Below are 12,667 nucleotides of genomic sequence, written 5' to 3'. Positions count from 1 at the left end.
GGGTTCAGGACAGTCACTGGAAAAGGAGCTTGCTCCCTGTCAGCAGTCACTCCCTACTGCTACCTCTCTCCACCTGCACCAACCCCTGATCCGCCCCTCTGGATTTGCCTGGTCTGGACATTCCTGTGAGGGAATCAGAAAACGCGTGGCCACTTACATCTGGTATTTCTCATTAGCATTAATGCGTGAACGGCCTGTGAAGCCTGACCCAGTCCTCTGTGTCATGGCTCCGACTCCACCATGTAGACGCCGCCGGGTTTGGCTGGGATGGCATCGAGCTGGCTCCCCATGCAACTGCAGTCATGGCTGAGGCTGTGAACATCTGCGGGTGTTGCGTAAATGCATCCTTTCCTTTCATGGGTGGAATTGCTTGGCCACACGGTCCCTGCGCCCACATTCGGGAGCTGCCAGACCCTTCCCAAAGCAGCCCGCGCTGCTGCTTTTCCTGCCAGCAGCGTCCAGGGGCTCGGTTTGTCCATACACACCCTCGCCGTTTCCAGACCTCGTCCTGACTCGGAGTTGCGTTTCCTTGATTGCTAATGACCGCATTTTTCATATGCTTATTAGTCATGTCGTTATGGAAATCTTCTGCTGATTTTTCAGTAGTTTGAAAGAGTTCTTTCAGGAGACGCTTATCAGATACATAGGTTACAGAGATTTTCTATGAGGAGTGTAAAATTTGAGATTAAGACCAAGATATTTCTAGAATGCTCTGTCAGCCTCACACGGCAGGACTACCTTGTCCTTCTCTGGCTAGGGCTGCCATGACCAGCTTTTTCTGTGTTGAAGGGATGAGGATGCCCCTGCTAAGATTCCAGATGAAGAGGCCACAAAGCCTGACGGCTGGCTGGACGGCGAGCCCGAGTACGTGCCCGACCCGGATGCAGAGAGGCCAGACGATTGGTAAGGGCTTCAGCGGCCTTTGTTCTTCTCTCTTTTTTTTTTAAGAATTATTTATTTAAGTTTACTTATTTTTTAATTTGCTAGAAGACACATGTGTTCAGTGGAGAGAAACAGAAGGACAGAGAGAGGGAAAGTAAGAAAGTAAGCTGTCAGGTCAGGGTTGGAAGCAGTCAGCCACGTTGGAGTCCAGCATCCCAAACACCACGCCATCTGCTGGCCCATGGCTGACCTTTTAAATGACCTGTGTTTTGTCAAAGTTGTAAAACTTAGCTGAGTACCCAAACCTGAGGGTAAACTTAACCAATTTAGTTACATTTTCATCTTTTTTCTTTTTTTAATGTATTTGCCATGAAAAGCTGCCGTTGCTGGACAGAGAAGTGAGAAGGCGGTGCTCTCCGCACGGCACTGCACAGCGTCCTGCAGGGACCCAGGGGTAGCTTGTCCTGCTGGTGCCCCGAGTCCTCATCGCAGAGCCTCTTATGGCCTGTTTCTGTCTCTGCAGGGGTGAGGAATCGCAGAGCCTCTTATGACCTGTTTCTGTCTCTGCAGGGACGAGGACATGGATGGCGAGTGGGAGGCTCCTCAGATCGCCAACCCTAAGTGCGAGTCGGCCCCTGGCTGTGGAGTCTGGCAGCGACCTATGATCGACAACCCCAGTTACAAGGGCAAATGGAAACCCCCCATGATTGACAACCCTAACTACCAGGTGTGTGCCTGGAAGGCTGGCTGCTCTCCTTGATCTCGTCGTAGTGAGATACATGCTGTCTGCCCGGCTGATCACAGTACTCAAGTCATTGAATTAAGACTAGAAAGTTAATGTAATAAATTAGGAGAGACTTGGTTCAGTGTTACTAAAATAAGCCTAGAAACCAGAGACGGTGGTTGCCATAGTCGTTACGTTTGCAAACAGAAGAAGTGGAAAAGATTGGGCGCTGATGTGGGCGGCCGTGGTGTCTCACCCGTAGTGGCCCCCAGTCCCAGTCTGGCCGGTGTGATGTGGACCACGGCCTCAGCCAGAGTGGGGCCCTCAGTCCCAGTCTGGCCTGTGTGATGTGGAGGGCCGTGGTGCCTCACCCGGAGTGGGCCCTCAGTCCCAGTCTGGCCTGTGTGATGTGGACCGCGGTCTCACCCGGAGTGGGGCCCCCAGTCCCAGTCTGGCTGGTGTGATGTGGGCGGCCTCAGCCGTCGGGTCAGCCCGTTGTGTGGCCTTGGCTCTGAGAAGGTTGAGCTCGAATGAGCTGAAAAGCATACAAGCCACGGAGGCCAGTACGGGGCGCGGGGGTTGAGGCGCAGGACTCTCGCGTGGCCAGCAGCAGTGCGGGTTCTGGACTGGTGACTTGAAGCTCGCACTGGGCATGTGTGCGTGTGTGTAGGTGCCCAAGATCCCAGGAGGAGGATGGAGGAGAGATCGCAGCATGACCGTCCCCCTGCCGTGATTTCTCACTTTCCCTCTCAGTGTCTCTGTTACACAAAAAACTAAAAAAATGCAAGTCGACGGACCAGCAGTTAGCGTAATGGCTATGTCACTGGACTCCCACGTAGTCGATCGCGGTTCGTGTCCTGGACCCGGTGGCTTAAACTCACGCCGGGCGCATGTGCGTGCGTGCCCAAGATCCCAAGAGGAAAATGGAGGAGAAGGGATTGCGGTGTGGCCATCCCCCCTGGGGGTGATTTCTCACTTTCTGTCTCTATGTCTCTCTCTGGCAAGCGCACGCGCCTTATAGCAAAAACCTCTCCAAGAAAAAGAAAATGCAGGTCATGAAGGTGTGGAGTCAGGGTTACTGTGGAAGCTCACCCATGCACACCCTTTTTTCTGTTTCTGTCCTGGAAAAATTATTTATAATCCTTAATTTCCACTTTGTCAAAATTCAAAATTTAAAGTGTATTTCTTTTACTTTTGATTTGCTCTAGGATGTGTGTACTCGCCAAGGGGTGGGGAGGTAAGAGAGCTGCTAACACCGCAGTCCTTCTCCTCTGTTCTCCCCATGCTTTTTAAGCCCCTGGGTCCGCAGAACCGTGCAGTCTGCCGTGAAGGACCCAGCTGATCTGCCTCACACCGCTGGCTGGCCCTCAGGTTTCTTTTTCTTTTTTTACTTTGCTAGAGGGCGTGTGTGCACCAGAGAGAGGGACAGACACATACAGAGCGGGGACAGTGGCCCCAGCGGGGCATGGTCACACTGCAGTCACACCTGGGCGTGTGCACACGTGCTCGGAGTGTGTCTCTCAAACACCGAGTCTCGTCCTGACTTGTGCAGGTGGCCATGTTGGGTCTGCTCCCTTTACCCCAGGCCACAGGACGGCCCTGTTCCTCTGTTCTCAAACATTCCCAAGGTTTTTGTCACAGGGCATGGGTGCTCATCTGCGAGAAAAGGAGAGACTGACAGGGAAAGTGAGAAATCACCCGTGGAGGACGTGGGCACGCCGCTGTCCCTTCTCCAGTGTCCTGGGGCTTCGGGCACGCGCACGTGTACTGCGATGATTTTTTTCTTTTCCTTTTTAAAGAGGATTTTCCTTAGAGCATATGTGCTCACTGGCGAGGGAGACACAGAGACCATAAGGGCGGACGTGAAAATCACCCCCACCCCGGGATGGCCACACTGCAATAATTGTTTCTCCATTCTCTTCCTGGGCTCTTAGGCCACACATGCACACGTGCCTGGTATGAGTTTTAAGCCACTGGGTCGGGGCTTGGAACCGTGGTTGGCCATGTGGGGGTCCAAAGACAAGCGCTACGTACCAAAAAAAAAAAAAGAAAGAAAAAAAGAAAGCAGTCTGCCATGTGGGGGTCCTTTTTTTTTAAAAATAATTATTTATTGGGGCCAGCAGGTGGCATGGTGGTTTATGCACTAGACTGCCATGTGGCTGTTCATCGTTTGCGTCCTGGACCTGGTTGCTTGCTTCCTCACATTCTCTTGCTCTGTGTGTCTCTGCTGAGCACATGTACCTTATAGCAAATCTTTTTTTTTTTTTTTTTTTAAGTAATTATTTACTGGGACCAGCAGATGGTGTAATGGTTAAATAGCTCGACTACCATGTGGTCAACCGTGGTTTGAGTCCAAGACTCGGTGGCTTAAAACTCATGCCGGGCACTGCGTGTGTGCCCAAGGTCCTGAGAGGAGGGCAGAGAAGGGGTTGTTGCATGGCCATCCTCCCTGGGAGAGGAGGTGATTTCTCACTTTCTGTCTCCCTGGTGTGCACATGTGCCCTATAGCAAAAATGTCTCTTTAAAAGAAAAAGGAATTATTTAATTATTATTATCATTTAATTTTCCTACAGGGCTTGCATGCTTCCTAGTGAGACACACAGAAAAAATGAGAAAGAAGCCACCAGGTCTAGTGTGATTTTTTTTTTTTTTTAAGCTGCCAAGTCCAGGACCCAAACTGGCCAGCCATGTGGGAGTCCAGGACCCTAACCACCACACCACCTTCTGCCCCTTTGAAATTTTTTTTTTTTTTTTTTTTCCTTTGAGAGATATTTTTGCTACAGGTTGTGTACGCTTGCTGGAGAGACAGAGACAGAGAGACATAACATGAGAAATGCCCCTCTACGGGGGATGGCCATGCCACAGTCTCTTCCCCTTTCCTGTCCTCTCTGGGGTTTGGGCATGCATGCACACTTGCCCAGTGTGAGTTTTAAGCTGCTGGGTTTGGGACTTGAACCACAGTCAACCATCTGGGAACCCAGCACTTTAATCACGTGCTACCTGGCAGCCCTTTTAAATGTGCTTTCAATTGTATGGTAAACAATAAGGTAGCAATAATTGCATTTTAAAAATTACCTTTAGCTGTTTTGTTAATGGCTATTCAGACTGCCATTTTTGCTTTTATTTTTTGTCTTACTCTTTTTTTTCACTTGATTCATGATAGAACATGTGCGTGTGTGTCCAGGAGGAGGGAGAGAAGCACTGCCGGCAGGGCCTGGCCGTGCCGTGGACCCCACCCTGCACTCCAGGTGGTGCGACTCTTGGGCATACGTTTGTTTTGGACCTGCTGGGCAGGGACTCCAGGCCTCCACTGCCCTGTGGCGTCCATCTCTGTGGTTCAGTGCGCTGCTGCCTGCCACAGAGGCTAACCCGTTTCCTCTAAGGTTTTCTCGTTACTTGTTACAGAGCTGTGCTCGTGCACACGAGGGAGTGAGCAAGGAGCACCCTCCACTCTTCGGGGCCAGTGCTGTGGTGACCGCCCTTGTCACAGGTCGGGGTATAGGAAGGAGGTTTTCCTCCAGGCAGGTCGCTGGTCCTAGACCTCGTCGGTCCCGTCTGAGTCGCCCCTCCAGAGACCTGCGGGGCTTCTGCTCCTGCTCCATCAGCAGTGGGAGGAGTGGAGCCTTGGGCACAACTGTGGACAATGAGTGTGGGTTTGGGCCGAGCCTGCTGGTCCTGGGCGCTGGCTGTGGGAACAGAGCACGGGGGCTGTTGGCAGTGTGTGTTCTTCTGTCACCCTCGTCAGTGTCCCAGTCAGCGTTGCCGTCATCGAGCACGCAGACCTGCTCTCCGGGTAGGCTCCCCGTATGTTTTTGTTGACTGTTATCTAAAATTTTTTAAAATATTTTTTCTAGGGTATCTGGAAACCCAGGAAAATACCCAATCCAGATTTCTTTGAGGACCTGGAGCCTTTCAGAATGACTCCTTTCAGTGCTATCGGTTTGGAACTGTGGTCCATGACCTCTGACATCTTTTTTGACAACTTCATCATTTGCGGTGATCGAAGAGTCGTTGACGACTGGGCCAACGATGGATGGGGCCTGAAGAAAGCTGCCGACGGGGCTGCCGAGGTCTGTGCTCGCGTTTGCATCTTCAGGGTGGCACCTTGCGTTTGTGTTCCTTTTTCTGTGTCTCGCGATAAACAGGCGCCCTGGCGGATAGACAGGCGCCCCGGCGGATAGACAGGCACTCCGATGCCCCAGTCCACGCCCACCCTGCTCTTCCGGTCTGGGTCCTGCTCAGGGAGGTCCTGGGATGTGACCCCAGTTCTTTTCCCATGTAAGTCGAGCTGCATTAGTAACGTGCCACGACCTGGCCCTGTAGTGGATGCTTTTGGTTTTTGGTTTTCTTTTTTATTCATAATACAGCACACGCGTGCTCCTGTGAGGGGGGAGCGTCTGGTATGTCTCGGGATGGCCAGGTTGGGGGCTGCACCACTGTCGCCATGCGGGGGTCTGGCTTCTCGGGAGCAGTGTCATCCCTATGCCATGGAGCCAGCCCTGCGATGCACTCGCCGATGGTGAATCTCGGTTTACCAGCCCTGAACAGCAGGGCATGTGGCTAATCCGGGGGCCTAGAGCGCCTAACTGAGACGAAGCTCTTCGTCACTGGCTCCGAGGTTAGGGAGCCTTTCGCAGATGATGAATTAGCCTGCTTTGCCGGCTCAGAGTGAGCTCGCACATTGGTGAGAACAGCGTGGGAAGGGAGGCGTTTGTCCAGCTCTCCTTTCGCACTGCAAGCACGACTTCTCAGACCCGGGGGGCCTGGGCAGCGCCATGCCCAGGTCCAGAGCCGGCCGCTCAGCAGCCCCGTCTCCCTGCAGCCAGGCGTGGTGGAGCAGATGCTCGAGGCGGCTGAGGAGCGCCCGTGGCTCTGGGTGGTCTACATTCTGACCGTCGCCCTGCCGGTGTTCCTTGTCATCCTCTTCTGCTGTTCTGGAAAGGTATGGATTGTTTTAAAATCACTTTTAGAAACAACACTTATGACATTAAGTAATTAAAATATTGACATACTGCCTGAGACGTTTCCAGTAGCAGCCCAGTAAGGACTGGGCCACGTTTGGGGTGGACTTCCAAGCTGCCTCTGCGTCTGCGGCCACGGTTGTGTGCAGTGGGGGGGGGCTTTGCCTCACTGCTGTGTCTCCCGGCTCTGTCACTCTCGATCTGGAGCAGCTTCCTCAAACCAGATTCTGGCCACAAACCCGCCTTTCTTCCTAGCTGGGTCTCCCTGTGCTGCTGGTCATGGTGAGCTTTGCGTGCTCACTGCCCTTCGTCCACACCCGCCACTGCAGGACTGGGGCACCACGGCCTCGGGCACTCCTGTGACCCAGGGCGTTCAGTCACAGCAAAGGAGCTCTCTCAGGCTCCACTTCTGCAAAGTGGGAATTCGGCCTGCCTCGCCTGCCAAGCACTCTGTTACCTGATTCAGAGTTCTTTTTTCCAGGCTTACCTCTCTTCACTGTTCATATATCTGTGCCGTGTTGAAAGCGATTGTATGCATCTTTTTTTTTTTTTTTTTTTTTTTCTATAGAGTGTGTGTGCTTGCCAGAAAGACATAGAGAGACAGAGAGACAGAAAGCGAGAAATCACCCTCTTTTTTTTTTTTTTTTTTTGAGGGATTTTTGTTTTCAGGGTACGTACACTCGCTGAAGAGAGATAGAAAGCGAGAAATCACCTCTCCGGGGGGGATGGCCACACCGCAATCCCTCCTTCCTTCTCCTCTCAGGATTTTGGGCACCCATGCACACATGCCTGGCATGAGTTTTAAGCCACTAGGTCTGAGACTCAAACCATGGTTGAGAGTATGTGGGAGTCCAGCAACATTAATGATTATGCCATCTGCTTGTCCCACTATATGTATTTTTAAGTACTGGAGGATATGTGTGTTTGACAGGGAAACAGAAACTGGGTGGGGTAGAGGGAGGCTGATGAGTCCTGGTCGTGTCACAGTCCCTTCTTCCTTTCTCCATCCTACTGGCATTTGGGACACATGGTATGTTTTTCAAGCTGCCTAGACTGGGATTTGAACTGCACTTGGCCTTGTGGGAGTCGGCTCCCTTGATGACTAAGGTGTGGGGCTGGCGTAACTCTATGCGTTTTTATATATTTTTCCCTTGAGTGAGAGAGGCAACACCCCCAGCAAAGTCAGGAGGCCATAGCCCACCCACAGCGTCAGCAGCCCCAGGTCCTGGGCACAGACCTCGCCACGTGGGTTGGCCTCGCAGGGTGTTGCACTTAATTGTTGTATCACCCTCTGGTCCCCTATGTGGACTGTCGGGACATCTACTTTCATTTTTTCTTGCTGTTCCTTCTACCTGAACCACCTTTAAGCACTCTGCAAAGAGGAAGCTCTGGGGACCAGCAGGTGACATGGTGGTTAAGGTGCTGGACACTCCCACATGGCCGACCAGAGTTCAAATCCTGAATCTGGTGGCTTGCTTTCTCATTTCCTCTTCTCTCACTCTTACCCTCTCTCTCTCTCTGGTCAAATCAAAAAATAAAGAAAGAGGAAACTGCACGAGAGCTCCACCTGTGCTGCCGGTTGCTGGCACTGTGGTGCCTCCATGTACTGCGGTGGGAGGGTGTGGATCTGGCTGTCCAGGACTCCCTACAGGTGCTGGGTGGGTATGTGCTACGGAGCGCATGCGGTCAGGGATCGATTTGCGTTTGGGCCATTTCAGAAACAGCCCAGTGCCGCAGAGTACAAGAAGACCGACGCTCCTCAGCCAGATGCGAAGGAGGAAGAGGAGGAGAAGGAGGAGGAAAAGGACAAGGCGGACGAGGAGGAGGAAGGCGAAGAGAAGCTTGGTAAGGAGCAGAGCCCTAGAACGCTGAGCCGGGGCTGTGAGCTGTACCATCCTGTTGGTGAAGGTTGTCTCAGACCCTGAGCCTGCCGCGATCCCGATGTCTGGTCACCGAGGACCCTGGGGTTGTGCTCAGGTGTCTGCCTTTCTCTCTGTAGAAGAGAAACAGAAAAGTGATGCTGAGGACGATGGTGGCACTGCCAGTCAAGAGGAGGAAGACAGAAAACCTAAACCAGAGGTAAAGGGAAATTTCTGTATTTCGAAGCAGCTAAGTGAAGGGATATTTACCTAAGAGGGATATTTGCACAGGGTGATTTACAGCAGCTGTGGCTGCAGCAAGTCTGTTACCCGGTGTGGTTCAGGAGGGGGTCTTAGTCTTGGTGATGCACGCTAGCGCTGTCCGTGGTCATTTTAAACTACGGGTTTTGGCGAGAGAAAACGCTCTTACTTGGGGGAGTGAAAGTGGTCTTGGGGATAAGCAGAACGCTGTAAGGAGAAATAATGAAGTGCTTTACGTGCTTTCTTCGTTTGCTTCATTTTTTAAGAGATATTTTTGCTTTTATTATTTTTTATTTTAAATTAAAAAACATTTTTTAGAGAGATTTTTGCTACACCTCACTAATACTCACTGGAGAGACAGAAAGTGAGAAATCACCCCCAGGAAGAGTGGCCACGCTAGAATCCCTTCTCCATTCTTTTCTTGGGGTCTTGGGCACGTGCACACACACATGCCCAGTGTGAGTTTTAAACCACCAGGTCCTGGACTCAGACTGCAATCAGTTATGTGGGGACCCACCAACATAACCATTGCGCCATGTGCTGGCTCCTAAACATTTTTTCTAGAGAATTAGTATTGTTACTAAGTTAATTAGTTATCATTAAAAATTTGCTTTAGAGCACATGTACTCACCAGAGGGGGAGGGAGTAAGAAAGCAAGCTGTCAGTTCCAGGTTCAAACCTCAGTTGGCCATGTGGGAGTTCAGGATCCCAGCCACCATACCACCTGCTGGCTCAATTCACATTATTATTAGTATTTAAAAATATTATCATCATCAAAGTTTGCTATAGGGCATGTGCAGTCACCAGAGAGAGACACGGGGGTTAGGGTTGACAAAACAAGCTACCACATCCAGGACTGGGCCCTCAGTCGGTCATGTGGAGTCCAGCACCGTAACCACCACACAGCCTGCTGGCCCGCACTTTAGGCTTCTGTTTGTTTGGGGTTTTTTTTTTTTTGGAGAGGTTTTTGCTATAGGACGTGTGCACTCACCAGAAAGAGAGAGAGACAGAGAGACAGAAAGCCAGAAAGCGAGAAATCATCCCCCGGGGGGGGATGTCCTCGCCACAGTCCCTTCTCCTCCGTTCTCCTCTTGGGATCGGGATCTTGGGCTCGCACGCACACGCGCCGGCATGAGCTTAAAGCCACCCGGTCCAGGACTCAAACCACGATCGATTACGTGGGATTCCAGCCACATAGCCGTTATGCTAACTACTGGTCCCAGTTATTGTTATTTTTAATTATTAACTTATTAAATTCTATTTGTTACTATTTTAACTTGGCCAGAGAGAGAGAGTAAGGGAAAGCGAGAAAGCACGCCACCAGGCCCAGGCCTTGAGCTGTAGCCAGCTAGCCAGCTGGGTGCCGGTGCCTGAGTTCTCGCGCCACGCAGCACCCTTTGTGGGGATTCTAGACAGTCTGTCTCGCTTGCCGCCTTGCACTGCCCTGAGTGATCTTGCACAGTGGCTGCACTCCGAACTCTTGGCCTGTGGCTCCTGGGTTACTTAGCCTACTCATTCACCAGCACTTGTTGAGCACCATCCCGGGCCAGCCATGGGCAGGGAGCGGCAGGTATTACCTGGAAGGGAGGGACACCGTGCGTAGGAAGTAATGAGGGGGGAAGTAGGGTAGGGAAGGTATTGGCCCTGCTGGAGGCGGGCGGGTTCATCGTTAGGGGCCTGGCTGGGAAAATGACCGTCTGACAGTGGAACAAACCCTTGAAGGAGCTCAAGGACTTTTCTGTGGGGATGTCAGTGGGACCAGCGTTTGAGGCAGAGGGAACAGCCCGTGTTCAGACCAGAAGTGATCCTCCAGAGGCCCGTGTGGTCAGGGTAGAGAGTGGAGACAAGGGCTGCTGGGAGCGCCGTTCAGTGGGGTCTCGTGGTCTGTTGCGGGAAAGCTATGACAGCTCTGCCTTCCTGTTGGTAAAGGTCAGTGCCGTCTGCGTCTTGTCTGTGTCTTTAGTAGGTACATTTTGTTTCAGTTGATAGAAGTAGGTCTTAAGGTAGGGACTGTGTCTCACATCCTTTTTTCTTTAATGAGAGAGAGGCAGGCTTTTTTTAAGGAGATTTTTGCTATGGGGTGCGTGTATTCACCAGACAGACAGAAAGCGAGAAGTCACTCCCCAGGGGGATGGCCACGTTGCAATCCCTTCTCCTCCGTTCTCTTGGAATCTTGGGCACGCACACACAGGTGCCTGGCGTGAGTTTTAAGCCACCAGGTCCGGGACTTGAACTGCGGTCAACTACATGGGAGTCCAGCGACATAATATTATGCCAACCACTGGTCCCAAGGCAGACATTTTTCATTTAAAGTTTATTATTTATTGAGAGAGAGAGTGAGAAAGACACACATCCTTAACAGGGTCTCACACTGCAGTCTTCCCTGCTAGTTGGGATCCCAGACATGTACTTGCCCCTGGAGCGTTTGGGCTGACTGGCGACCGATCTTGCCCCTCCACATGGCTCCAGCATTGTGGCAGTGCCCTGTGCTATGACTGCGCCAACATGGGCGTTTTTGACAGGGCCTCGCCTCCCGGTTGGGACCACAGGCACGGGCCCATTGCACGTTGGTCAGGAACTGAACGTGGGCCTCCCACACATCTTGAGCTTCACGCAGCCACACCCTGCTGCCTGTACTGCCCTGGCCGGACACCCCACATCTCAGTCCCCACATTGCTGCACACAGAAGTGGCCAGCACCATTAGGTAAAGGGAGTGTTTTCACAGGGGAAAAGTCTTAAGACTTCATGATAGAATAGAGACTGGAGCTTGTGACCCTCTTGGATAGGAGGTTTCGCAGCCTTAAAATCGATCTCGTGTGCCTGTAGGCCAGGTGTCGCCTGTTCAGCATTAAGCAAGATGATAACTTGGGAAAGCACGGTGTTTGAACCCTTAAGAAAATGTTCACGGGTTAGATCAAGAGTTATGCTCATGAAAACAAAAAAGGCAAAACTAGAATGTACGTCATTTCACCACCTCTGACACAACCATTGTTTTGGGGGCATTTTCCAATAATTTTTCTTCTCTTTTTTCTCAGATGGGATATCCTCAGCTTGGCCGATGTTGAAAATATGAACTTTTTAAAATGTGATAATTATAGTGAACTTATTTTCTTTTTAACCAATAGGAGGATGAAATTTTGAACAGATCACCACGAAACAGAAAGCCACGAAGAGAGTGAAACAATCTTAAGAACTTGATCTGTGATCTCCTCTCCCTCCCCTGCCCTGCAAGTGTGGTTCTAGAGAGGGCCTGGCACACTCTAGGCTGCAGCTCAGAAAACCTCAAGCCGTCACATCACAGGTTCCAGCCGAACACTAGTCCCTGTAGTTTTAAACACCTAGCAGTACATAACTGCAGTTGTGACATAAAGGACCTTGTTTCTGTAGAAAAGAAAACATTTAACATAATGGTTGTGAAATGTAACATTAAGCAACTAACTTGTATTTTTCTTTTTGTTCTTAAACATCTTTGTTTTTTTAAAATAGAATGATAGAACTTTGCCAGTCTTTAAAATCTTGGCTTAATTTAAAATATTAATCTGTTCATGCAGAAATAACACCGACATTTAGAAAGGCTAGGGGGATGAATTGCAGTTTCTAAAACAGGTGTTTTTTTTTTTTTTTTTTTTTGAGAGTGAGCGAGAGAGAAGGGAAATCAACGAAATCCAAGTAATATCCTGTTTAGAAGCAAGCCACTGGGGGGAGAATTTCCTCCACGGGGGATGATTGCACTTTCTGTGCCCCCACGGAGTTGGTGGCTCCCCACAGCAGACCCCCTCCCCATTTCTCCCTGACCTTTCCATCTTCCTCTCTGCTTGCGAGAAAATGTCAGCAGTTCCAGAGAAGTCCAGGGCCCTGACCAGCAGCCGCCTCCTCGGCTCCCCGGGGGTGAATTGCGTTTTTTTAAACAGGTTTTTTTTTTTTTTTTTTTTTTTAAAGTTTGGTATTATAAAACATTCGAGTGTCTTTGTCCCTTAAT

The 12,667-nt window shown here is 50.9% G+C and overlaps 1 protein-coding gene across 2 annotated transcripts in view; it reads left to right on the top strand.

Moving 5' to 3' along the window:
- Nucleotides 1-12,118, top strand: part of CANX (calnexin) — a 35,544-nt gene extending 23,426 nt beyond the window's left edge. The window contains exons 10-16 of one of the 2 annotated variants that reach the window (XM_006147457.3): nt 790-903; nt 1,453-1,609; nt 5,461-5,676; nt 6,429-6,548; nt 8,286-8,412; nt 8,567-8,646; nt 11,814-12,118. In XM_006147457.3, coding sequence (XP_006147519.1) covers nt 790-903; nt 1,453-1,609; nt 5,461-5,676; nt 6,429-6,548; nt 8,286-8,412; nt 8,567-8,646; nt 11,814-11,867 — 868 coding nt within the window. In that variant the 3' untranslated portion in view covers nt 11,868-12,118. Of the gene's footprint in view, nt 1-789; nt 904-1,452; nt 1,610-5,460; nt 5,677-6,428; nt 6,549-8,285; nt 8,413-8,566; nt 8,647-11,723; nt 11,769-11,813 lie in introns of those variants that run through there. The other variant, XM_027771452.1, reaches the window with a different exon arrangement.
- The last annotated feature ends 549 nt before the right edge of the window (nt 12,119-12,667 follow it).

Source organism: Tupaia chinensis, unplaced genomic scaffold (assembly GCF_000334495.1).
Source record: "Tupaia chinensis unplaced genomic scaffold, TupChi_1.0 Scaffold000214_1, whole genome shotgun sequence".
Classification (NCBI taxonomy): domain Eukaryota; kingdom Metazoa; phylum Chordata; class Mammalia; order Scandentia; family Tupaiidae; genus Tupaia; species Tupaia belangeri.
This window is presented reverse-complemented; position numbering and strand designations above follow the sequence as displayed.